Source organism: Helicoverpa zea, chromosome 8 (genome assembly GCF_022581195.2).
Source record: "Helicoverpa zea isolate HzStark_Cry1AcR chromosome 8, ilHelZeax1.1, whole genome shotgun sequence".
Taxonomy (NCBI): Eukaryota; Metazoa; Arthropoda; class Insecta; order Lepidoptera; family Noctuidae; genus Helicoverpa; species Helicoverpa zea.
In genome coordinates, this window is record NC_061459.1 from 4,296,020 (window position 1) to 4,323,869 (window position 27,850).

At 35.3% G+C, this 27,850-nt stretch overlaps 1 protein-coding gene across 1 annotated transcript in view; it reads left to right on the top strand.

Annotated features, from left to right (window-relative positions):
* LOC124632221 (cyclic AMP response element-binding protein A) overlaps window positions 1–27,850 on the top strand; it is a 110,067-nt gene that overhangs the window by 63,101 nt on the left and 19,116 nt on the right. Inside the window, exon 2 of the mRNA XM_047166975.1 lies at window positions 26,290–26,491. Within this exon, the coding sequence (XP_047022931.1) occupies window positions 26,290–26,491 (202 nt within the window). The remainder of the gene's footprint in view (window positions 1–26,289; window positions 26,492–27,850) is intronic.

Sequence of the window (27,850 nt, forward strand, 5' to 3'; positions counted from 1 at the left end):
TTTCCTGCACTTTGGTGGTGGAAAATTGTCTATTGCATGCCTCTAACTAAACAGTGCGATAAGAGTGTGTTTTCGAGGGAGTGTATTGAGAAACACATTCTTCTTCTTTCTCCTGCCCTGTTCCCAATTATACTTGGGGTCGGTGCAATATGTCATTTTCTTCCATTTTCCCCTGTCACTCGTCATACTGACACTCACGCATGCATTGCAAGCCGGACACATAACTTAATATGGCATCATAATACTTTATTTGGTAATAAGCCTACATTTTATGGCAATCACAGTGACTTATTTAGGCAAAAATAATACATTAATTTGGTCGTCAAGAGTTGGTGATCATTTACTAAATTTGGTGGTCGAATACAATTTAAAGTGAAGTCGTGACTAAAATAGCTGGTACTATTACATTTTTAGACTTTATTTCTCTGGTGTTCAGTAGATATTTCTGGTTACAAAACTAAGGGTATCAAAGCATTTTATGGTGGTCATTATATTTGTTCCCATAAAAATATCTCTCAATTCTTTGAAAGATTTTCCTGTCGGTACCTATTGAATAGAAACGTATTGGACATCCGTAGCTTTAAATAAACTTCTAGGAAGACAAGCCTAACAATATAACCCTTAACATTTTATAAACAACTCTTAACACAACAATAATCACTGGCAGCTAATAAAATAAATGTTCAATGACCATAAAAAGGGACAAGTAACATTATACTAATATGATTAGACAGCTTCTCATAACAGTACTATGACAAGACGGGTGTGGCAATCATTAAATAAATAGCTCCCGTACAATGACTCATAAAAATATTCGGCATACATTACTGTGTTTGTATTCGATTAGCTACAACAAGAATTTGGCAAACCGTCAATGGAACGTCGATTTAAAATTTATGACGCAGTAAAATGTTCTGGAGCTAATAAAGTCTGGTTCCACTGTTAGAAAAGCTGCAACAACATTCTGATGCACGTTTTATAACATGTGTGTTTATTTTGCCCTTTGCCCTAGGTGCGTAGCAAATGCAATACGAAACGACAGGACTACTATTAGGCGTTACGGGGAAAATTAATTTGTCATACTCGCGGAAAATGGTAATAAATCCTTGACTTTGACCTGTTAAACATATTTTTCCTAATAAACAAAAATAATTTCTTAAAATTATGTAATCATACCAAAAATACCTATGTTCAAGGTTTGTATTACAAGATAATAACCGTGGAAGTAGAAACCTCAGCCAGCCAAACTGTTTTCAAAACAGTGGCTGCTCTCAACATCAAATCTACAAAATCACAACTCGTATAGCATAGCTCCGCCCACATAGGACTCCGGATTCCCATCACGTATACATAGTTGTAAGTTGGTAATTTCGCTTAACCGTCCTTGACTGGCCCGAGATCATCGACACTGGTTTGGCAAAATCCAAAATTAGTACCGTCTTACACATCGTTAGGGCTGCCAGTATGTTGTTTGGTTTCTGTAATTAACTTGCCATTATATTATGCCTATATGTAGTTATTTTCTCAGTTTAATTTAGGAAATGTTTAGGGTACGTGTAATTTGGTGGAGGAATATTCAAGTAATTGGTTGGGGGTTTTTGGATTTACCATGTAAAAGGTCTTGGGACATCATTAAACCTAAGTACTCGTAAACGAAGGTAAATATTTGAAACTTGCCTGTGGGAAGAAACCAGCAGACATAATATAGAGCAGTTAAACTATGAATGTTAGTAAAATGTTACATACATTGACAGAAAAAAGAACCAAATTTCTCCATACACATTTCGTCTTTGATGAAGTGAATAATTGGGCAGCCCTACGCAATTAAGGCGGGACACAGACAACCGGTTTCATAGCTACTAGTCTCAAGCGAAGCTATAATAACTTCATATGGAAAGGTGAAAAATAGCAACATTAATTGAAGTAGATTCTTGTCACAATATACATACATATCTATATAGTTAAATAAATGACCATACGCATTCAACTGTCAAATTGTATAAACAAAACATAAGGCATCAACTGGCTCATGTTAGAGATGTCAAGCTATTTCTTAGGAGCTGTATAAATCTAGGCAATATACCTACTAACGTTCTTTGTAAAGTTTCTACAGTTTTCTTCAGCTGAAATATCGCTTTCTTAATAAAAACTCATTTTACATGAAATATTCAGCCATTTTGAAAGAGTTTGATGCCGTGACTAAAAAAGACAGACAGAAAGTGAACGGTTTGATGAAAACGAATTTAGGAAATGAATAAATGGCTGTAAACTTTTATAAAAGTGTCAGCGAACGTGTTGCGAAGTAATTGCATAGATGCTATCATTTACAAATAAAAGGAAATTAAAATTCACGTAGTGGTGAAGTCAGACAGTTTTAAGTATCATTTGACTCGTCGATAATAATTGAAAATTAAAGTGTTTTTATTTCTAGCCATAATTTATGGTGGTTCGGAAAATCGCACATTTTGCTAGCAGATGCCATTTTTAGATGTCAGAGGATGGTGGAGGTGCGTGAAAGGCTTAGGCCACATGCGCGGACTTGTATTCGAAAGTTGGAAATTAGGCGCCATTAAGTTTGGTGTCAACTAAAATCGTGTGAGAACTTCTTAGACAATACTAGATAAGGTACTTAATTTAATTAATCTACAACAAGAAAAATCAGATTGGTTCAATCCATTGGTGACTTTCGAAATTCTTGTAGCGAGAGTCAATACTCATTTTATTAGTCCAAGATTCGCAAAATAAATAAGTACCAATCAAAGATTTTAATTTAAAATGTATGTTCTACTTACAGCATTGAACTGTATGTACTCATTTTTTGTGAAATATGCAAGCACATCACACTAGATTTGTTTAATTACTCCGCAAAACAAACTGGGTTACAAAAACAACGGATTAATTGAATCAACATTTTTGCGTAATTCTTTGCGAATCACTATTATTTTTCATTATGTTCGGCCATTCAGAGAATGCGTTCCTGACACGTCGCGATTGAACTGACGACGTAACTTTGCAATGGCGTTGCAGTTACGATAAAAATATTTTTGCTGGTTGTTTACCGTTTTAACAATTGAGGAGCATTAAAACAACATTATTATATCAATAATCAATGAATGTAGTTACGTCGTCAGTTCAATCGCGACGTGTCAGGAACGCATTCTCTGAATGGCCGAACTATAAGACGTTAAAAATTTGGGTGATTGAGTGAAACTTTGACGAAAGTTTGACAATATATTAATGAGACAAAAAATTTGACAGCAATCGTTATTTCGAAAACAACATAAGCTATAATAATTTTCTTGATGATCATAAAAAAAATATATTTATCATTAATGAATCATAAATAATTTCTCCATAGCATATTTACATGGTGATAAATGCATGAATACAATACACCAAGGTCATTCCCATAGTGCATGGATTCCATAAAACTGGAATGTTGTTGGGGTAGACGAAGGCCAACCACAGACACACCTGCGTCCCAACACTCGATATCATTGAAAATATTGTAATGCACATGCAATTTTGTTATACTTTACGTTTATTAACTTAAAAACTTGCGAAACGCAGTATATTGGGCACAACTCGACACTATTGATGACAATAAACATTACATAAATGTTAATACCGACAGAAATATCGAAAGTGCAATAATTGTAATAAATAAAAATGAAACTCGAAAATGTAAGAAATTGAATTCCTTTTTATCGCAACACTTGGTAAGGTGATCAAGGAAATCTGAAACGATTCTGTGTATTTCAATTTCAATCACTATGTCATTTGCGGATTTCAAAATGGATCCTGTTTATAATGTGATGCTAAAGTTCGGATACAATTGCTTCGCGTAAAAATGTCATCAATTTTAAAACATTGCAAATTGGAAATCTCAATGACTTTCAGAAATCATTGCTATTATATGACAATTCTGTGTAATACCTACCCTTCGTGACTTCTAATTTATTTTCGCTACAAACAACATTCCAAATGATCCAATCTCGATAGTAAACTCGTTCCAATAATCCCGTCTAATTCACATCACTACTTCTGTCAACGGTATCGTTCATCGATCACCACAGATGAAATAGATGAATGAACGAATGAATAAGTACCGCCGAGGGCGCGGGCGTGTGAAAGTGGAAAACTACCATTGTCCTTCAACAATAGCTTAACGCAACTATATCACAGTGAAAGTTGCTTCGAAAAGGTCTCTTAAACACACCACACGGGTGCTAGTGAACTTAAGATTATTTATAGACGGCTAAGTGCTGTGTAATCGCTTATTTGGTAATATGAAGGGTGGGATAAGTAATGTACAAGTCAGACCTGTATTCTCAGAGGCCAGCATCGGTTTGGTGACAGCAATTTTTACTTAGATCTCTGCCTACTAATTACGATTTATTATGTAATGGTAATTATTGTACACAAGATTGATAGGTACCTATTACACGAGTTGATAAAAACACAAATGAGCTGTACTGAAATAAATGTATTACGCTGTATACAAACATTATGTAATGATAAGTGATAAGCTGGCCCACAAGTGTTGAGTGGCCCAATTTCTCGAGTTGGCGTGAAACTACGATATATGTATTGTTGACATACCTACTTCTTATTTATTTGAAGATAATACAAACATTTTATTACATGCCTGTACTGTAAATAGATTCAAAGAAAATAAAACGAGTTATTATTTAAAACAGATTGATATAAATTACAATTTGTATAATTGACAGTGTTGTCATTAATCAGAACAGATAAATCGATTTAAATATTCTATTTATAATTGGAATGCAATTACATTATTATGATTTGATAACATTCGAATTTCAAAGGCCGAATGCTAAGACTTTAAAATTCACACTAGTGACGTAATACCGAGTAAAGAGATGGCGTATCTGCTAACTAAATATTATCGACATTTAAAGTGTCATTGCCCCGTGCCGAACCCGTTTTATAGTCTAAAAACCATCTTCATTCCACCTGCTAGCTATCTGAGTATAATAATGAGCTCATACATGTTCGTACCGCCACCGAATCAATTGATACCGATTGACGAGCTCATAATGAAACATTGACAAAATACCGATGCCTCTTTGGACATGTTTTTCAACAAGTTTTATAAATAACTCTTTTCCTTTACAGGTAAGTCACCATGACTCAATGGCAGCGACATCGATTAATGCAGTAAGGACACAAACAATTTATACTTAAGTGTTGGAACAAATGGTATGAATTTTCGGCAGAAACAAAGCAGTTTGTGTTTGTATTTTCGCCGATACTTTATAAATAGCATCAGGATAACAACAGGTAGGTAATAATTATAAGTAAAGTTATTGTGTGCCGAATATTCAATTTTCGGCCTTAATCGACTATTCGGCATATTTCGTCCCACCACTATGCATGTCAACGATATGTATTCGACGGCAATTCTTCACACAGTGACTAATCTTAAATAAAATTCCTGACGTGTCTTTTGTAGATAGAAGACAGAGATAAACCACGCGCTGCATTCTGTAGATACTGGTAATCTTTTAATTAATTTTTACTCTGCTTAGTAAAAGTGTTGTTCTTTTAGTTATTGTTTATGAATGTAATAGGGCTGTTACTACGATGAGAATAGTGGAATCAAATATCCGATTTTGGCTTCAGATTCGAAGTTTCTTATGTACCAAAATTATTTACTTCTTACAATGATACTTACGTAAATATTTGATGACTAAAAAGTCATCGTCGCATGAATCATTTAATCGTTTATATGCGAAAACCGCAACTATTGTATTCGGAAAGGTTTGGTATCTTAAATAGTATCGCCGATGTGACAATGGACCGCCAGTTATTCGATGCCGTTATTTGAATCGATAGTTTACTGTTAACATTATCACGACTCGGTTCAGACTCGATTCGTGCCAGTTTTATTTTGAACTTTTTACTGACCTTGCTAAGTTCTTTTTTCGTGTGTCCATTTTTAGATAGGGTTGTGGATCACGATGGAAGATTCCGGGAATTCTATTGTGGCAATAGAACTTTTTAAGACAATGTTACTTTGTGATGTTCCTTTACAAATACTTTGATAGTCGATTATTTTAACGATTTTATTGGGACAAGAAAAAAATCAAACGCATTACAAATCATAAATGACTTAAAAAGGCTTAATTAAGATCAAAACATCCTTATGCATGAAATTGCATATTGTTTTATGCATAACGATAATGGGATAATGGGGGTATAAAAGAATAGATGGCTACTAGATATTAACCTGACGTAATATTTGAAATTACGGTAACAGCCTACCTTTTATACCTACTAAAGTAAAATCATTGTCGGCTACAATACAGAGTCATTTCACTCCATAAAAGGACAGAGTCAATAAATCATTGTGTTTACGAGATCAAAAGCTTTGAATCTCCATCTCGAATGATTAGTATTCGGCACTGCTGCGTGCAATGAAATGTTACCCAATATATGGAGATGGGAGGACATAAAACCTTTTTCTTTCCAAACTTTGTTAACGTAAATCACGAGAGCGTTAAGACTGTCAACCAAGATTTGGTCCAAAGACTCAAGCCCAAGTTCACCAACTACATAAACGTCAGTTCAAACCACTGTTAACTATGAATTTTCACGTTCAAGTGATGAAGTTTTGGCCATTTTTTGGAGCAGTTGACAATTCTGACAGTCAGTACAAAAATGCTATCATCCCTTGAAAATTGACATCTGTCATTTGTTTTAAGAAAACTGACGTTTATGCTGTCGGTGAAATTGGGCTGTGCATGGAGCCTTTAAGTTAAAATCACGTTGTAAAGATTCATTGCTTGTTGCCTTCAATCTGTCTTCGAGTTGTCAGAACAAGACCAGAAATGTATGTTTAAACAATGATTAAAGGTTTCGACTTTGCCGTGTCATGAGTGATTCAGAAAGCAGGAAAATTCTGGCATGACAGGTCGCCGGTTGGCGTATGATTATGTTAATAGAGTTTCGGTTCATTGACCATTTAAAAAGGTTTGCTGTTTTTAGTCTCCTGTTATTAGCGTCTTCTTATGTTTTAACCTGTGCATGCCTCATAGTCATTACCGTGTCCGTATATACTTTGTTATAATTTGGGGTTTGCGCAGCATGTCTTCTTCTTTCATAGTTTTCTGTCTGATATCGTCTCACAAGTAACACTATGTATTTTGTTCTATTATTAGATACAGACATATTTGTAAACCTTATATTATACTGGCTTGCATATTTCCCTTATGTTGTTACTTCTAACATTCCCATTATTCGTTATACTAGGTTTGTAACAGTGACTAGAACAATTCTATCAGAGCTATACTTTCTTGAACGAAGCCATGAACCAAATTACAGACGCAGCGGCTAAGATGAGCTCTGGCATCCCGTTCAGGCAGACAGAGATAGATAGACTTTACTAGTAGGAGTAAAAGAGACAGTGGTACCCATCCCGTTTTAATGCCCATGTTTGTTTTGACTTTTGAAGTATCTGAGGTGCTTAATCATGTCTGTTTAATGGATATCTAACTTGGATTGTACTGTCGGATAGATTAGGTTTGTGGTAAGCCGCAAAGGTTTATTTATCGACGTGTTCTTTGAGTATTTTTTGGGTCTGTTGGTAGATTGTTTTGGTTTAGATTTGGGAATTTAAAATTACCAAGGACCTGTTCCATTTGATGTAGATGCCCAATTTTATTTAAAAATGTTTCGATATTAAGAAAAGAATGAGGAAGTTTCGCCTGCATTCAAAATACGAAAATATGACCTGAATAAAATGGAAAGATATCGAAATTAATTATCTCGATTTCGCAATATCGAAGTGTTAAACAGTGTCTGTCACTAGATCTTGAGATAAAGTTATAGTGGTGATAACAATAACACTTTTATAACCAACCATTTTTATATTTAATATATTTCGCCTCTTTATTGTCTTGATCACCTTCCCATGAAAATAAAACGTTGGTATTAAATTGTATTTAATTAGTTGAGATTTCCTTATTACAAGCGATGCGATGCAATCGAATATAGGTCCTTTGTACTTTGGTGAGAAGTTATTAAATTACAATTGTTGCCTTATAGGTACCTCTTCAAATATATTACTTAATTGTTCATATGTAAATAGAAGTTCTTATATATGGAAGAGGATTCTATAGTATGACTTTCTTCAACTTTCCCTGTACTAATTTATCTTATGAGTGGCTAATTAAGTGCTGCTCAACTTTTATCTGCACTTGTGAGTGAATAAACAACTTCTTGAATAATATGGAAACGTAGTATACATAGATAGATTATTGGGTCCTTAGGGTAGATCCTATACAGTTGCTTTTCTTGCTTCTCGTCTTGTAGGAGCATTTAGTCAGCCTATACCAGTCCTTATGCTGAAGTAAAGTCGTATAGCGCAATACTACCGATTTTTTAAACCATAGGTTTCACGGGATAATAAACTTTAACTTTACTTTATTAGTATTTGGTTAAATCGAGCATTTAATTCAACTCTAACTTAGCTCTCCTAAAAAATATATATTTCGAGTTTTATTCTAGTCTTGGACTGAAACCTTTTAATCCCTGTATCGAAAATTCGTGACTACCTGCTTTGGTGATTGTGGTCATAAAGTTACACTATTTAATACTGGAACAGTTAACAAATTGATCCTCATCGATTAAAATCAATCGCATTCACAATACGAATGAATGAGTTATTGTTTGTATCTTGTCCTCCTTATTGTTCGTAATGAGGGGTAATTAAATACACTGTGACTGGAATAACAATATCATTATAATAATTAAACAATCGTTGAACCTTTACTGTCTGGTTTGAGGAATAATTGAAGTCATTCAATTAATCCTTCTTATAATATTGACCTTTTTTCACACTTATGTACGTATGTAACCTCTTGCGTTGGCAGCCTGATATAGAACCTCTTTAGATGTCGAGATTCTGTTAGGCATAATGTTGTTAGGGATCCTAAGATATAGGCCTAAGACAAAAAGATATTTACAAAAGTCTAAATGTTGTATAGGAATTAAACTGGGCTCAGAATTTCAGGAATCGGTTTCTGTTCACTAGAACTAGTTCCAGAAAGAACTTGTGACAGAAAGTAGCTTTGTATAATCTTCTTACGTCTGGAAAAGCCCGTCACGATCAGTCTCAAGACTGCCTTACAAGAAATAAAACGTAACTGTCATCAGATTTATCTAGAAGTCCCACTATGTTTACAAAGAGTGCATTTTTCGCGCATTTGACTCAAGACCTGATGGCATGCGGCTTTCTCACGGCCCTTCAGCACGTACTGACATTGCCGAGCTGTGAATGTGAAATTATGCCGATACTCGGACACGCATCACAAAACTACCATACACTTACTAACCAACCTGCCAAGGGATTTTCAACCTTATGTCCAAACAATAAAAGCGGAAAAGTAGCTACAACATAGAAATGTAAGCTGTGTTTTGTGACACGAATACTCATTACCACAAGCGGATTACTGAGTTGCGTCATTTCTCTGTAAAAATATTTAGTTCGGTATCTGTAAGTGTCTATTATATTCTGTTCGTGTACATTCGTATGGCCCATTCACATTCATTTGAAATTAGGCGCATGACTTTGACATTCTTATTTTCTCCTTTTATTCATTTCCCGATTAAACATTTTAATTTCAATTTTAATTGCAATTGATATTTTAAATTTTCTTTAAAACCTATATATAGAATGCAACAAACAAATTAATTATTGCTTGCATTTTTATAATTAATTTATAATTTCCAAAAACGCCTCGTCACCCTAAAATTATGAACAAATTACTAATTTAAACTGCACATTGTACTTTGTAGAAAATCGAGCGCAATGTCAGCGCAAATCTGGGCTATCGGGCTCAAGCGTCGCTTGCGCATGCAACATGTCAACTCAACGTACACAGCGTTATCGACACAAGATACCATTTACCGACGTAATTGAGCAATTACATTCCAACAGCATAGTTTTCACTAAACCAAGTAACTAACGGATCGTATGCTTAAAAAAATTAAGTAAACTTACGTTTTTTTTTTTAATTTCTCACTTTACATTGTAGAAGGTAATTTTATAATTTAATAGATACTAGAACTAGGTAATAGGTAGGTATTAAACCTTTAAGGTTAAGACCTCGCTATAAAATTTTGTTAATTTGTAAAATTTTATTGACCATCGATAATGTCAACCTGTTCAAATGTCATTCAAGCAAATAAAACTATGATTAGGCTTCAAGGGTTTTAACTTTGCGAAAATACTGCTTGACACAAACTGTTTTGACACTAAAAGTACCTATAAATTAGTCACATTTTCTCTCACAATGTAAGACAATTTCTATGTAGATAAGCCCTTCTGAAATACAACGGTAAGTAACTCTTTCCCTTGGTCGCCTTCACAGACATGCGTGGAATGACAACTATATGACTGGCTGTTTTCTTTAAACTCAGAACAGCGTGGGATCATACAAATGAATGATTATGAAAAAATGCAATCGTCGGTATATGCCTGACACTTCTAAAGGTGTGTCTAAATTAACTTATTTTTCATTATAAATCTATTATTAAATATGACATTTGTTATTTTCGCACACGTTCTATTTCATTATTATGTAAACGAGGTTAGAATCAAGTAAATCAATTTTATGACTCTAGAACTTTAATTAAGAATTTTATGCTTATTAACTATCTCGTAAAAATCAAGTTACAACTCTATATTTCGTTTAGATTTATTATTAAAAATGTAGATTATGTTTGATTATGAGAATGGTCGTTTGACGTAAAACTAGATGATCTCATATTTTTAAGTCTAAATTGTTAACAAGTTAATTTATATTAAAGACAATTTGATAACTCATAAAACCTTTTTCGTGGTCTCCGATTCAGTCTCAAATAAGTCTGGCCAATTAGCTGTTCGATATTCAAAAAATCCCTCTTCAATTTAAAACTTAACACACCACCTTCCATTTTCAACCCACGAAGCACTATCCACTAAATTGAACAGCCAATCAACTTAACAATCATAATAAATAACCTAAGTAGTGCGTGATTCGGATCGTGCCCAATGCGCATCCAATTATAGTCCTCGTTACAGTTTACGGGACGCGGCTAGGAATGTCTGTTACGTAACGTGTCCGTACCGTTAGGTCTGAGGTACCGTGCGAAGACTATGACATTATGTGCTCACCTGTACTTGAGGTAATTGAGGCTGATGGATGTGTGACGGGAGTATTGTGTTTTATCAAAAAAATGCATTTGAGAGGATGTTTACGTATATAGTTAGAGGAGGATGATTTAACTCTCTTGAGGAGCAATAAATAAACCATAAATCGGTTGGTTGGTACTTTAGTTTTATCTGGTAGGCTTTCTCTGGACTTCCTGAACTGATGCATTGGTCAAAATGTGTCATAATTGTCTTATGATGTGATAGATACCCTTTAGACAAACCACATGTTGTATCATTTGTATTTGTTTCAGTCCCTTCTTATTGTAAAACTTATGAAATATGCCACCTATGTATTTAAAAACGTTCCCGGTCTGTTATTTTTTCTTATATAAAAAGGCATGACTGTATTACACACAATAATGTACAAACAAGCATTACATCAGATCCCTAAACACTTGGCTTAATTATGTTAATTTAGTTCGAATGTTTGAGCAAAGTTTCCGTTGATAATACAGCTTCCTTCCTGTGTTATCATTCACGAGTCTCTCTGTCATAATATGAGCTGTTAAATAATACAAGAACTGTTATCTGTTTTCATCAAACAATCACCGTTTATATTGAGATAATAAAAACTTTAAATAGTATTTAAAATGTGGTCTGTTTGATCTGTGTGAAGTCGGGTTTGCTGGGGGTTTTCCTATCTTCATTTTAGGTTAAGTAATTAAAAATGCTGGAATGATCCTTTGTTTTCGAGAATGTTCTTGAATTTAATAACATAATATTGAGGAACCTTACCTACTTCTTACCTTCCATGAGATTATAAAAAAGAAAATTTAATTTATCTCATCAAGTCGTGGTGGCCTAGTGGGTAAAGGACCAACCTCTCAAGTATGAGGGCGCGGGTTCGATCCCAGGTCAGGCAAGTACCAATGCAACTTTTCTAAGTTTGTATGTACTTTCTAAGTATATCTTAGACACCACTGACTGTGTTTCGGATGGCACGTTAAACTGTAGGTCCCGGCTGTCATTGAACAACCTTGGCAGTCGTTACGGGTAGTCAGAAGCCAGTAAGTCTGACACCAGTCTAACCAAGGGGTATCGGGTTGCCCGGGTAACTGGGTTGAGGAGGTCAGATAGGCAGTCGCTTCTTGTAAAGCACTGGTACTCAGCTGAATCCGGTTAGACTGGAAGCCGACCCCAACATGATTGGGAAAAAGGCTCGGAGGATGATGAATTTATCTCATAACTAGCTTCAGCGATTTTCAGCCAGCGATTTCAATCGTCCGGTCCAATAGAACCTGAGATAACCAAGTTCAAACAAACAAACTATTCAGCTTTATAATATTAGCATACATGATGATGATAACAAGAAATATAACAGATAAGTATGTACGTAAGTTGCCTTTTTTATACCATAGTTACCTAATTAATATCGTTAGCCAGGGTTGTTAAATACGTAAGTGACATTAACAACAGTCCATACATTGTCCTATTTACGTAATATTGGCTTAATACTCATAGTATTGTTCTAAAGTGATAAAATATTAGTCATCCCAGTGTAGCGGTGATGATAACCAGTAGCGTAATGCACTTCACTTGCACGTATCAGCACTTCAAATCATCAGAATATTTTTATTATTATGCAACTCAACGAAGTTACGACCCTTTTCTGTACTGAAGGCTAAAACTGAACAATGTTACAAAGCCATCTTTTCGGTATTTTTAACATGAAAGACTTGTATGAAATAAATAAAATGCGTCCAATATGTACTTATGTCCAAAACCGTCTGTAATAAGCGCACCCAAAGCAGTAATTAGCACACAAGACCTAGCGAAAAAAAAATTTCAAAACTATGCCTATTATTTCTAAGTATTCTATAATTCCACACAACTACATAGAAGTTCACGTAACGATACTCGTTAATGACATTACCAATGGAATCCGATTAACATATACAATTGGGTGAGCCTTTACGTAACTAAAGCTGAAATGACAAACCATTATGATATTGGTCATTCATAACTTAGTTACGACAATCTGGAGTAAGGTCGGGCTTGAAGGTTGTGTCGTCTTAAAAATATGCTTGAGTTTTTGGAGAATACCTGTGTACAATTTTGGGTCAGGTTTTCTTTTTGTAGCTGAGGGCTTAAATTACTTGCAATCTTTTAGCAAAAGAGGATTTGTTAAGTATTTTTAGTAATTAGTCTCTGTAAGTAATGTATTAATTCTTCAAAATCAGAGAGCTACACAATCACTTTCATACGCAATCATCTTTGAAAACTAGTTCTAGTTTACTACTATCTTGTGTAATGATATTTTTTTCAATTTTACGTAGATCTATCCGACATTTTCAAGTTTTCCTATTAAACTCATTCACTCGAATTCCAAGCAACATTTCCAATAACTTTTCTAATAAAATAAACGATTGAAGTTCTATGAATATCCTTCTAAGCCTTGTTCACCAACAAATGACTATAAATAGTATGAAATCCAATTTAACAAGTTACAGCCGTTATCTATGTGGGCGCAGCCGGGGTTAGATATGCGGGAAATTGAGAAAAATGGAACGACACCAACACTGCGTGGGAGAGCGTAGAATAGCGCGAAATGTGACGTCACAAACATGGCGGCCGTGACGTCACACCGCGCCCCCGATGCCGCGGGTAACAACACTGTTATTATAAAAATAATAACCTGATAAATATTTATGGCCAGTCAATGAATTTATAGAGGAAGTTCGCGTTTACCATCTTGTTTGAACCTATTTTTATTAGTCTCAATTTGAATACGGAAGTGTTTGATGTAATTATTTTCTTCTGTTTTTTTATGCTTTACTTAAGGAACGAACATATTTTGGGTTAATTTCCATATAATATAAAGTAAACAATAAAATATCAGTATAACGACCTATGTTTTACGAAACGTCTCGACAAAAGAATCCTTCTAGAACACACTTAGAACTTCTAAATGCCCATTCTGATTCATTATTTGATACAGCAAAGTTTGTTTTCAAGCCACCTGTTGTTCCCTAATCGTTTTATATAAGCTACGAGCCACAGACGGTCCCGTACACAGCTATATATCCCCCAACAGTGGCCGTTGCGTCGTCAGTATCAGATAACTGTACCCACGGAACTGGAAAATTGGATGGGGACGCAAAAACGTAGTTATTTTTCAATGAAACGTGGAATTGAAACTGAGAGTGCCTTTCTAGTCGCATTATCTCTTTGATTTAAACCTTTTACGTATATTGTGGGAGCTTAAAATAGAACTCTCGGTTATGTAAGGAGATAGGAGTGTATTGGATTTTATGCTGTACTGCTTGTTGGAGAAATAGGTTATTTATTGTTTGTATCAATTTTGAAGCTGCCTCGTAAAACTGTGCGATGTTCTTTCAAGTTTCAATAATCGATATGAATGACAGTCTACCAAGGATCGTTAAGATTGTCTATAGTGAAAATCACAGCAAATGGTGTCCAATTTCCTATTGTGACCTAAATGTAGATGATCACACGTCAACCGTGGGTAGCTGATAACATGTTATATGGAGCAGAAACAGCTAACAGTCCTGAGTGCTCACGTCATAGGCTGTCTAGACAAATTTTATGTTAACATCCAACGACGTCATCAACGCCTACCTCAAAGGAAATTCATTTTGACTTTAACCAAAATGTGGGCAGCCTGTCGTCCCGAAAATCCCTTTGATTATTCCTATAACATTTTGAAAAAATATGCTAAACAAAAGATTGTTAATAGATGAAAATGTTTAGCGTAGGAAGTGATAGGTGTCAATGCGCCCATTCGTAGAATAACTTTTTCTACTTGGTCGAGTTAGATAAAAGAAATGTCATTTCTTATCTCGCTGAAGCCCTTAATAAACTGAACAGGCGTAGGAACCATGGTGTACGTCACTATGTAGATTTAGATCAAATGTACCAGGTTACTTCATGGGATTCCTCAAGGATCTATTCTAGGTTTGATTTGGGTAATCAGTCATACTCTAGTCCGTTTAAGTTGAGTAATACATAATTTTACTAAACATTTAGAAATAAAAATATTCTGTAAAAGTGTTTCCACAACGTCCTGTTTGTTCTAATATATTATTTATCTCTCTCATACAAATCAAATAACATTAATGGCCTAATCCTATTTAACGACAGCCATGAGGCCCAGTAAACAGATGTTGCCATCATTAAAATTCATGAGACATCACTAATATCGATGAAACACGTCATTTATAAGCATTTTTGGCTTCTAGCGAAAATATTAGCAAGAGGCGTCAGACCTTTGAATAAGGAACTTGAGAAAAAGCGGAAAATTTTCTGTTGTCATCAACCATTGCTGGCTGACTTAATATTATTACAACACTAATTGGGATATAGAAAGCAATGTATAACGAATGATGTGAAATGGTCGTGTTAGTGACATGTAGACGCGTGGTTGAGATGAAATTGTGTGGTGTTAAATCAATTATCTTCCATCTATTGTCTAGACGGGTTACATGTGTTATATCAAATTATGTGTAGATATACTTGGATAGGCTTCATTGGTTATAATGTCCTTATGTTTAGGTTTATGTGTATGAAGAAAGTATCCTTTCTTTGTTTCGGATTCAATGGAACAATTTCCTAATAGAGAGCAAACATTCCACAGACGGAATGTCCATCCATATCTTCTAGCGATAGAAATTATTGTTATAAGTAGTTAGTTTGATGCACAATGAAATTAATTTCATACAAAAAGCATTTCACAATAATTTAAAATTCATCCAGGCTCGAGACAGCATTTTTAACTCCAAAAAAAAAATGCTTCTGTATGTAAACATGTTCTTACCTCTAATACAAGTCCGTCCATCGAACCGAAAACACAATCGTATACAATCTAATACTTTAATTACTTGCTTACAGACCGCATCGCTATACATATTGTTGTACCAAAAGACCAGAATTCTCAGGCGATGACTCTAGCGACCTATTTCGCACCAATCTCAGAGTCCCACGATTGCAACAACAGATGTTTAAGCTAACAAGAACTGTGAATACAGCTCACTATAATGAGCTATAAAAATCTAGTCGGTTCTTACATGTATTTCTAGAGAATAGCGATGCATGTTCGTTCTCAGTGACAAAGGACAGATCCTACTAAAATTATAAACGCGAAAAGAAAGACACGCAGCCAAAACCTACTGGATGGATTTTGATGAAACTTGGGAGAAATATAGCTTATGCTTAAAGGCAGATTTCTCGAGACGCGGGTGAAAATGTGGGTGGCTAGTCTAGTAACATAAATATTCTGAGTAAAATGATAAATGTGTCTCAAAACAATTTATTTCGTGTCATCCAGCTTTACTAAGATTCAAACAATTCATCAAAGTCAAACTTGTACATTTTAAGGATCCGTTACTTTATTTTTATTATTTCACAATTTTTACCTGTTAGTGCCTTCAAAACTGACCCAGATTAAAAGACGTTTTTGGGTCAAACCTGTTGCGATAATCTTTTCCTTTAAGAGAATTCCCTCGTGAACAGTCTACAACCGCTTAAAGAAACCTTGGAGACGCTAAAGTGTGAACAATACACCAATTGAATTAACACAAGACAAATGACGGTGTAATCTATACATATAATAAATCTGTAAAAAAACTGTATCTGTACATTGAATATATTAAAAAAATAATAATTGGGTGGGGTTTAGAAACAGTAATGGAGCACAAATCAAAAAAAAAAATTCTGTCTGTATGTCTGTATGTCTGTATGTCTGTATGTCTGTATGTCTGTATGTCTGTTTGTTTGTACACGCTAATCTTCCGAACTACTGAACGGATTTCAATGATTTTTTCTTTGTTGTATCAGTATCAAGCCTGGTCAACATATAGGCTATAATTTATCTTCGAAACTTGAAGACCTGATGCAGAACACCAACAGACCAACAAAACTATAAGAGATACAAAAATGGTGCCATGGCAAAAATTGTTTCATTTGATGAGCATTTTCAGCTGAGATAATAAATTTGAAGATCTGGAACACCTGATGTGGAACTCCAAGAGCCCAGCTTTTCTGTACCATATACAGGTATGACGTTTTAGCAAAAGTTGTTCAATTTGATAAGCACTTTCTATTGACTTATACAAATTGAAGATCTAAAACACCTGATGTGGAACTCCAGGGGCCCAGCTAGACTATAGCATATAGAGGTATATCTAACGTTGTAGCAAAAGTTGTTCAATCTGATAAGCACTCTCTGTTGACTTATAAAAATTGAAGATGTAAAACACCTGATGTGGAACTCCAGGAGCCCTGCTAGACTATATGAAGCATATGAAGATATGACGTTTTAGCAAAAGTGGTTCAATCTGATAAGCCCTCTCTATTGACATATAAACATCGAAGATCTGGAACACCTGATGTGGAACTTCAAGAGCAATACTACACTTGAAATGTATTCAAGAGCAATACTACACTTGAAATGTATAGAAATGAATGTTATGAAATAGGTATGGTGAATCAAAGAAAGTAATTAGTCCGTCTTTTAGATTTAGATATAACACGCTTGAATTTTGTGTTAAGTCACTGCTTAGTACAAATTTTACATACCTAGACGTGGCGTCACGAGCCCCCACTCTCCGAATTAGTTGCGTTATATATATCTCATTATTATTTTGCATGTCTCTTACAGACCTCGGGACTACAGAGTTCTGAATTTTCGGGAGGCAAACGAGAGGCCGAAGCCAACACGCTGAAGCCCTTTTGAGACAACTTTAATGAAATGGTGACACAAAACCGACGATTATCCCTTTATACACTATAGAAATGAACCCAAGGACAATCCCCGGTGGACGTCGTTAAAAAAAAGACAATCCCGGTTCTGTGCTATACCATTGCTAACTGTGGATGAATACTACTTGGGCTATTGTGATGGGATGCTAATGGACTAGGAATGGGGAAACTACGGGAACTATGGCACCTGCCGATGACAATGTATTAGATACATGTAAAAATGGCAAGTGGAGACTCGCCAGCTCACTTACTGGGCCCCCGGGAATCAGTCACTGAATAGCAACAAGAGGGCAACAGGGACATAAGCAGCTGAAGTGTGAGGATACCTCGGCGGATTTAAAACGCAGATTACGCGCTCCCTGTCACTTACCACGAGGCACCTATCCTCCGAGCAGGGCTACTAACCCTGCTCTACCGACTCCACTCTGGACGGTCAAGCCAAGCCAGAGTCGTGAGACCTACCCCCGTCATGGTTCACTCCGACCGGCCGGAGATGAGGGACAGTATACTCTCCCTGGAGAACTCAGTATATATGCCCCGCGAGGTCGCTACACCCCGTCATCAGCCTCAGATGTCCTGCGGTGCTTATATCTCATTATTATTGTCGTTATTATCTCAAGAGAGAAAAGTTGCATTGGCTCTATTGGCAGGTACTTGCCAGACCTGGAATCAAAGACGCACGCTCATACTTGAGAGATTGGTTCTCTACCCAATAAACCACTACGACTTCCACTAAGTCATCACGACTTTGTCATCTCAGTAACATTTAATGTTTTTTTACGTACAATATTATATACGTGTAATATTTTTGCCACACACAACTTAAATGTGGACTAATTAGAATCACTACTTTTATCCCTATGGTCACGTCTATTGCGGTTCAGTTCTCAACGTTTTGTTTAGTCTGCTGTGCTTTTGCCGTTGAAGTACAAAAATAAATATATGGAACGTTTCTAATGGCTATGCGTATTCCGTTGTTTTCAAGTCAACGGGCCCTTAAAATTCAATATCAGATGATTCAGACCTTTTATTTTGCTGACCCCGTAGTCGCTGGCATAAGGGACAGGATCCGCGTACGAAGTCGCGGGCAGAAGCTAGTTTATACATAACACTACTTCACATTATCAAGTTTAACAAGAGCAAGTCAAAATGCAGTTCTCGATTGCGATAATGGCCAATCCGACAACGGTACAGAGTGAACCGGATGCGAATCCACTATCGACTGGTGAAAGTAGATGTTACAAAAAATGCTCCCATTCCTTACGCCGGTTGATATTTCATGAGACATTCACTTGATACCAAATAGCGTGTGTGTAGCCTGTTTTCTGTGCAATGTGATCTGGATCAGGTTTGGGAGGGGGGAGGATACTCGTCTGATAAGTTACCGCCTTAATTTTAAGTACCTCTGCAGTTTTTAATATTATCTATACTTCTTAAGTAAATGCTGCTTCACGATAAGGCTTTAAGAACTAATAGCCTATTTATATTTCGTACTAGCAAATTCACTTACTCCAATTTCAATGTATGTTACATACTACGTAACGTTTTGAAATTCGATAAGATGCAATTTGTGAACGGGTTTTATTTCAAAGAGCCGTTATAGAGGGTATCGGAATAAGATAGATATTTGGAATTTTTGACACATAATTAGAGCGTACTATGATCATAAATAAGGCTACAGATATACGGGTGTCCCACAGGGCATTCGTTGCCGATAATGATGATACTGCATTTGGCAATTTAAATGTGAATAGTGATCTAGGTGCTGACAGTATAATGCAACACTGGTAGCTAGTTTCCAACAAACAAAGCTCCCCTCATTATAATATTAGTAGGACCACGCTTCTAATAGATCACGACGCAGAGTGAAACACGAATGAATTATTTGATTTCATCTCCCTGCACCCTGCTTTCTGAAACTGGCTGCATTGAAGTGTTTCTCACGTCTAGTACATTTGAAAGCTGCGTCCTTTAGTATCAGGATGGTGAGCTTGGCATGCACGACGGGCGGTTTACGACCCACTTCACTGCATGCTCCAAATTCTAGTGCATTTTGTCTTACCTATAAAGTTGCTCCACATCCTGGTGAACAAACGAAGTAAACGCTGGCTAGAATATGCTTTGTTAATTTGTGTACTGTAATAGTGTCCCTTGTTCTTTGTGCTATAAGAGGCTAGGAAGAGGAAACATTAATTATTATTTGGTCTTATCGTCTCATCTTTACATCGCTTAACACTTCAAAACTTAAAGAGGTGTTTATACACGGCAAAATTATTTTAATAAGCCATGTGTGGTCATGCTACAATTAAAATTCCGTTCACCAAAACACAGAAAGATTAAGTCCTTTCATAAAAATCAACATTCCATACCGAAAAAGACAGAACAATGTAAAAGCAAAAGACCTTTTGAAAACAAGCCCAAATGTTTCAAAGATCCTTAAACACTAAAATATATATTTCGTCCTTGTTAATATCAATGTAAGAAAGACTTGTATGATACCTAGTGATAACCAATTTATTCTGGGTATATTTAACACTTGGCGACCTTAAGTTTGCTTGGATACAAGGAACATAAATGTTAAAATAATCAAGCAGTCGAAACGTTCTCAATATTCGAATGCAAAAACTATTAAGCTGTCTATGAAATGCGCTGCACTATGAAAGACAGAGTTTTATGCTTTAGCGCATAATTTAGTTAATATATTTTGTCAAACGGGATTCTAAATGTCCGTAACATTATCTTGACCATAAATAATAATAGTCAACACGATTTCATTTATTGGAATTTACATACCGCAAAGTTTTGCTATGGATTAAGTTAATAGTGACAGGTGGTTTGGCATTCGCAGAACTCACAGTATTATGCTGTAACTGTTTCCTTGAAGTTTGATTATTATAAGAAGTCTCCTTGATATTTAGATTTTCACTTACATAGAAATCTGGTAGTCAAACTTATGATGGATTTTTTCATTTTGGGAAATTACTAAAATAATAATTAATAGCCATCTATTACCATATTATCTCCTCCGCTTCTCATGCGCTCAACCGAAAAAAATCAAATTTAATTGCCCAAAGAACAATGCTATAAAAGAAAAGTGGATGGGGCTGGCTCTAATTGATTAATATGTTTAATTTGAAGCTAGCATTTTTCTATCATAAACTATTGTCTCTTTCACACTTAGGAATTACGATAAATGTCAGAAAGAGACGGGAGCAGTGTCTGACGATTGTTTTCTTTGAAGCTCTCACGCAACCATTCACAATGAATGAGATGATAAATTGTTTTGATAATGTTTCGGCTTTCATATAACAGTACATTATTATGTATTTTGTCAGGTACTTTAACGAGTTAATTTACATACGACATTTTGTACTTTTATTGCCTTTGCAATTCAATAATAAACGTGCTTGATTTATCATAATCGGCACTCGTGTCTCTTGCATGCAAAAACTCAACGGTCGTTTAAAAAATATGTTAACTTTAATGCAACTTTTTGGTGAAATCGGCCATGTTCAAAATTAATGTTCCAAATATGTCTTGTGCTCTGTAAAGTTTAAACGAGTTCCAGTTTTTTTAATCAGGTTCCATTATTGATACGGGTTTCTTCAAGAACAAGATAATACTATACTACTATAGGTACAGTTTCTAGGGGCCTGTGTGGCATTACCTTCTGTGCCTGGATCACCTCGCCTACGTACGCGAGTTTATGAAATTGCTAATTCAAGTATGACATCATTCAATTTTCTTTATCGTTTAATTAGTCGTTCAATATTCACAATTAGTGCGTGATAGACTAGTCTAAATCTAGAGCAATCTAAAGGCTATTGTGCTGAGGTTGTCAGAGCCGTATATGCGATATTTTATGATTACGCAACGGCCAACTTTGAGAATTGGTACGCGGACCGGTTTATTGGTCCAGTTGCATCACTATGCACATTTGACAGCACGTGTGTGTGAGTGTGAAGGTGTGCAACCAGTCTATTAATATCATCGATTAGTTGTCGAAATCAGGCTATTGTTTTGTTTGAAATCGAGATTGGTATTGACAGATAGGTTTGCGTTATGTAGGCACATTTTGTCGTTATTTGTTTGGTCTAATTACCTGACAGCAGTATAATTAAAACCTTTAGACTCACGTTTGAATGTGTCACCTGTCAGCACTGTGACTGTCATTGTTTGACAGTTCTACTGATGCACCAGCACCAATCGTGAGCTCATTAAAACCTCTCGAGTTAATAACGCCTACACTACACATTTACTTTGCAATCATCCTTGGTTCAGCTGTACTTACTATTTATTTTATACCTTAGGAAATTCTCATTTCATATTAATTACCTACTTTTCGATCGATAAATATTTTCGGTAAATGTATGTTTACGTTGATGATTTAATAAACAAGTACTTATCCTTATAAACTTGATTACCTACTCGTAGAATGATATCTCCTAATGAGTAATTGGAAATTACTTAGCATTGGAACACCTATTAACATCAGAAAAGAGGAAAACTGATAAAACAATCGAGTTATATTATTTATACAACTTCGACTCATCATAAACATTAAGGAAACATTGAAAAAGTAATTTAAGCGATTTTACGAGACTATAGGACCAAAAAGTTTATTTACAAATTGTTGTACTTTATGTATTATTTAATTGAAGTGTACTCCAGTCACTACATATTGTCGTGGCCGCGGGATCGTTCGAAACAAAAGAATGTTACACCAAATTAGAACTACCTAGTGTAGTTTTACACGATTTTTCAAATACTATTTAATACGTACATATCTATATTTTCCAAAGATACATAGATCCTCTCAGATTACGGTTTTATAACACACAATTAACGCTTAAACATTGCCAAACTGTTGAATGTCTTAGTCACGACTATTTCCCAATTCTAATCGTGAATCCACACGATTCTAAACGTGTAATTATATTTTTTATTTATTTTAACCTTTCGTGAGACAATGCGACTAATGTTTCGTGCTGTGTGAATGTGTAGCTCTGTGGTTCTAAATGACAGCTTAAATGTAATAGACTAGAGCTTAACTACTATTGGGGTTTCGTCTAGACTCGCGAAAACTGTAATGACAAATCATACATATTTTCTGAATAAATCATTTTATGTCTGTTTAAACCACTTACCTGTTTCCTGATTTAGGCTCACATTCACGGACAACATAAACGTCTATTTTTTTTGGCGTCCTTAGACGAACGCTCTCATTGTTTTTAAACTGTTTCCTTTGAAACTTGTACGTGTAAATTCATAGTCAACCGTTGGTTTAAGGAACCTTACGGTCATGGTGACGGTGAACTTGGGCCATAATGTGTTTTATTCAAGTCTCTAATGAGAAATTACGCATGTTTAATTAATTGCTACAAATTGCTTACTAAAGCTTTTTTGAGCCTTACAAATTCCTAGAAGGTTGTTATTCCTTCAGACTTTGAACGCGCTGTGGTTTGCGGCTTATTTTTTTTATTTATTTCCCTTAGGACATTTCTTGTTGACATTTCCTTAAGTGGTTTTCAAAACTACATGTTCAGGTTGACTATGTTATTACCCAAGATTTGTGATTTATTTTTGGTTAGAGTACATCGAGTTCTTCGGTAAAATCTACGTTTCTCCAAGGAGATATAAAAAAAATACCGTCTCTAGATAATCTAATCTGCGACAATTTCTTTAATGGTCTTACACAAGTTCACTTTTCATTTATCAGTCAAAGACTTTCAATAATCTTTATTATATGTATAATATTTGCAAGACCTACAGGTACATACCTTCTTGATAATTACCTTTATATTATCCATGGATTCATTAGACTGTCAATTTGTTATTAAAATATAGGTAGGATTTGGAATAGTGTTTTCCAATTCCAAATTTCAGCTGCCATGCAAAATCAAGTCAACAAATGCGAAATCTGGTTGGTCCTTTCTACCTCTATAAAAATGCAGCGTATCTAACACTATATATAAGAATCAGCTAATAAATTCGTGTTAATAGAGAAAGTAATTGAATTCAAAAATATTCAGCTTATTCGCATGAATATGAATTTGACTTTCCAAATAATTGGTAACGGAAGAATGTGATTCAAATGTAAAATTTAAAAGGTATGAATAATTTGATTTCCTAAAAAATTGCGGTCAGGTAAACAAAATTCTCGTACGTAAATGGGAATGCAGAAACAAGAATTGGGAATTCAAAGCAGAGAAAGGAATTCCCGAACATAAAGCGTCTATTTTAAAACCTGACTCAAGCGAAGCCGAATCTTTATTCCCCATACATTCGAACAAGTCAACCACATCAGGTGTTAAAGAACCCACATAACATTCCGGGCCAAATTAAAATGTTCATCACGAACTATTAGGCTTACTCGGTTTTTCCCACAAGAAGACCACTATTCACCAGGTTCAATACCCCTGACGGTTTTATGAAAAATCATCTAAACACTCCGAACTTGTTTGTAATAAACCATAGGAAATGCTAATAAGAGGTGTTTCTTGGAAAATTCTCGTACACGTGCGTGCAGAAAAAAGAATACACAACACAAGGCGTTTCGTAAACTTAGTCACAGTTGAAAATCTTTGCATTAATATTGAGATGTTAGGAGCCGCTGCATACGTAGGAGCTACATATAAAGAGGTGCTCATTATACACGTAGATGCCTTTCTTTTGCGTGTTTCGTTAATGTCGGAAGCTCATCAGCCAGTCGGAAGGCGTCCGCCGGAGGTCGGCGACCGTGTTCGGCTCCACGGCCGTTCATTCGCCTCCTCTATTTGTGCAGTGCCTATTTACACTCGCTGCCAAGGTGAGGGACACGGTATTAAGGTGCACATCGATTAGAACGTAGCAAGACAGATTCGCGTAACATAGTAACAGAGATGTTCATGTTCGTCTCAAAATTTCCAGTTGCAAACATTTATAACTACAAAAGAGAGTTTGAAATAAAATATAGGGTTCGCTGTAAAAGCAGACTGGTTTATAGAACTAGTTTTAGCTAGACAGATGTATTTCGGGTTTTGAAAAAGGTTTTATTGTTACTGTCATCTAGATAACCTCGATGTGCGACTTTTGTATTTTTAGACTTATACCTATGTGTTGTGTTGTCTATGTTTCTGTCTTGCAATTGTAAAAGTTTCATTCAGATTAACATCGACAAAGTAAATAACCCAACTTTTCATAGTTTGGAGAAAAAGGCGTCATTAGCTTTCACCATTGATGTGTGAAAAATCCAATCGGACAAGTCTAGTGGATGGAAACCTTTAGAATGGCTGAATTGCGAATTATTAGGCGTTGACCCTGTGGATGCAGAGCGCAATTTCATTGCTCTTGATTATATCAATTTAAGATAATATCATTTTCTTCAAGACAGTTTGCAGACAATGCTTTTAATGATCTGTGCATTTAGTTTTCAAAAGTAATTTTAGAACAACAAATAATGCATAGTAATTGAAAAACGGATGTTATCCACACAGTACCTTTCAAAGAAGAGATGTTAATTTGATACGCTTATTGACAAACTGTAAAATGAAATCTATTTATAACTTCGGGAAAATCCAATCTACGGTATTTCCATAGAGTTTACCGAGAAAAACAGGAAGGTACAAACTATGAGTAAATAACGCTGGCCACTAATAAACCGATGCTAAATATTCCAGAAAACGACATAACAGATTATGTAAATAATTTTAGAAAAAAAAACAAAACAAACGATATTGAACTCTAAGGAGTTTTGTACACCGTTCTTATACATTATGTTTTTTTTTATTATCTTAAAAATGGCGTAACGTTGGCCAGTTTATTGACCGAGGATGGTTCAGTGCCTACATATCTACCTACTTATGATCCATAGCAATGTAGAAGTAAACAAAATGGCGCCGTGGGAGGTTAAAAGACAGATGATGGGACATTATAGGACTTGTTTTTGTCAAGTTCATGGTAGTCGGAATCTGTGATGACGGAAAATACTTATGAGATATAATTCCATTTGATGTTGAAATGAAAATAAATGTTCGGTGTTTCTAAAAATAAGATTAACAATGATTTATTCAAATAGAAAATAAAACATATACTAACTAAGTACTTAAAAGTTCTTTACTACTAATTTAATACCTACTTGCTACGCCGAATTACTACGACAGACAAGGAAAACTTAAGTTTGAAAATGGAATGTTCGAAATCTAGATAAAAGTATATATATTTGAAAGTTGTATACTTTCTTCACGTCTTAAATTATTGATCATTGTCATAGGTGTTTATGGTTGAAAAAAAAAATAGTTTAACTTCTTAGACTTTTTGGTTTCGTTAGCCTAAATAGCCTAAATAAATACCTGCTTATTCCGTTACAGGAAATGCAAGATGTACTGGAAGAAGATTCAGAAATGACCGATTGGCTGATCGAACGGGACTCCAAGTCAGGCGTAGTGTTGCACGACAGACTTATGACAGACGCGGCCCTCGGAGCTGCCCCCATCAAGACAGAACACTCATACAGCCTACATTCAGATGTCGAATCCGCACCCTCTTCGCCACACCATACCAAAGTCGACGGTAAGTTCTTGTTCTACATTCTCGAAAGTTTGAATTAAGAATATTCGAATGCGGCTTAATGCCAAGCAATTAAAATTTTGAATAATGAATAACTGCAGATTTAAAGCTATTTAACCCCTCTGCTCGACAAGGTTTTGACATATGACTTTACCGTTGATTCGGCGGGATATTTTGAATCGCGACATGGAACTCAAAAATTTGTACTAACTTTCAACACATAAATTCTAAGTCCGTAATGCCTGATCAGAAGTATTTTAACTATAACTTTAGAGCTCACTTATTTGACAACAACGTGCGAAGGTCAAATGGGGTCAGTTAATTCAGAAATAGATAATAATTACGGTGTTTCTAAGTCTATCGAAAAGTTAGGCATTTCAAATTTGGTGAAAACTTACCAATAAATAATCGCATCACATTCTCAAACACAACACAAACGTCATATTTATAACATTTTCAATCCGTTGCAATACATTTCGTGCACTTATTTATGATTCATAACTAAAAAATCAGCACATAAAATACACAATAAAAATGAACAATTTACAAGATCAAAGTCACAGACAAGCAGAGTTTGGAACAGAGTACATTTTTTTTTTCAATCAGCGGTGTGCATTCGATACCTAAATCGGATGTTTATTATAAATAATCGAATACCAATTTTATATATATTTTTTAATAGAAACTTATTTCAATTTTATTTCTTAATTTTAAATTATAGGTTCAATTTGTTTTTGTTGTGAAGAAAAAATATTAAAGTTTTATGAAAGTTTTTAGCATAGGTAAAATTTTTATACTGGGTGTCCCCATAAGACCTTTGAATTTTAAATTTCGAATAAAATTCAGATGGCGCGCCGGAATGGCGCGCGGGTTGCGGGGATAGCATCAACGGTCTTTCAGGAAAGTTTTATCGGAGCAGACCGTGGTTTTTGTGTGCGTGAGTCACAACAATGATTCGGCCACCATTGCGCGGCGTAAAGGACATTGGGCGAGATGTTTGAATGTTGGTCTACTCCCCCTCTAGTAATGAGTCATACATCATTTGAAAGGTCTTTTTAAGCGTTACATTTTGTACTTACATACTTACCTACCAGTTCTTAGTACTTTAGATGTTAGAACATGTTTAAGGTTTTTTATCGATAGTTAGTTTCAAGTCCTTAGATTCCTTCTCTAGTAATTAATTATATATCACTGGAAAGGCCTTTTTAAATAGAACATTTCGTACTTAAATACCTCTAACAAATTGTCAGTACCTAAGAAGCTACAGTAGATTTTAGACATAGTTAATATTTCACTAAACATGGTCCAACTCCCTAAATACTAACAAATGACAATCGCCGCGGTACAAGAAAATACTCTATA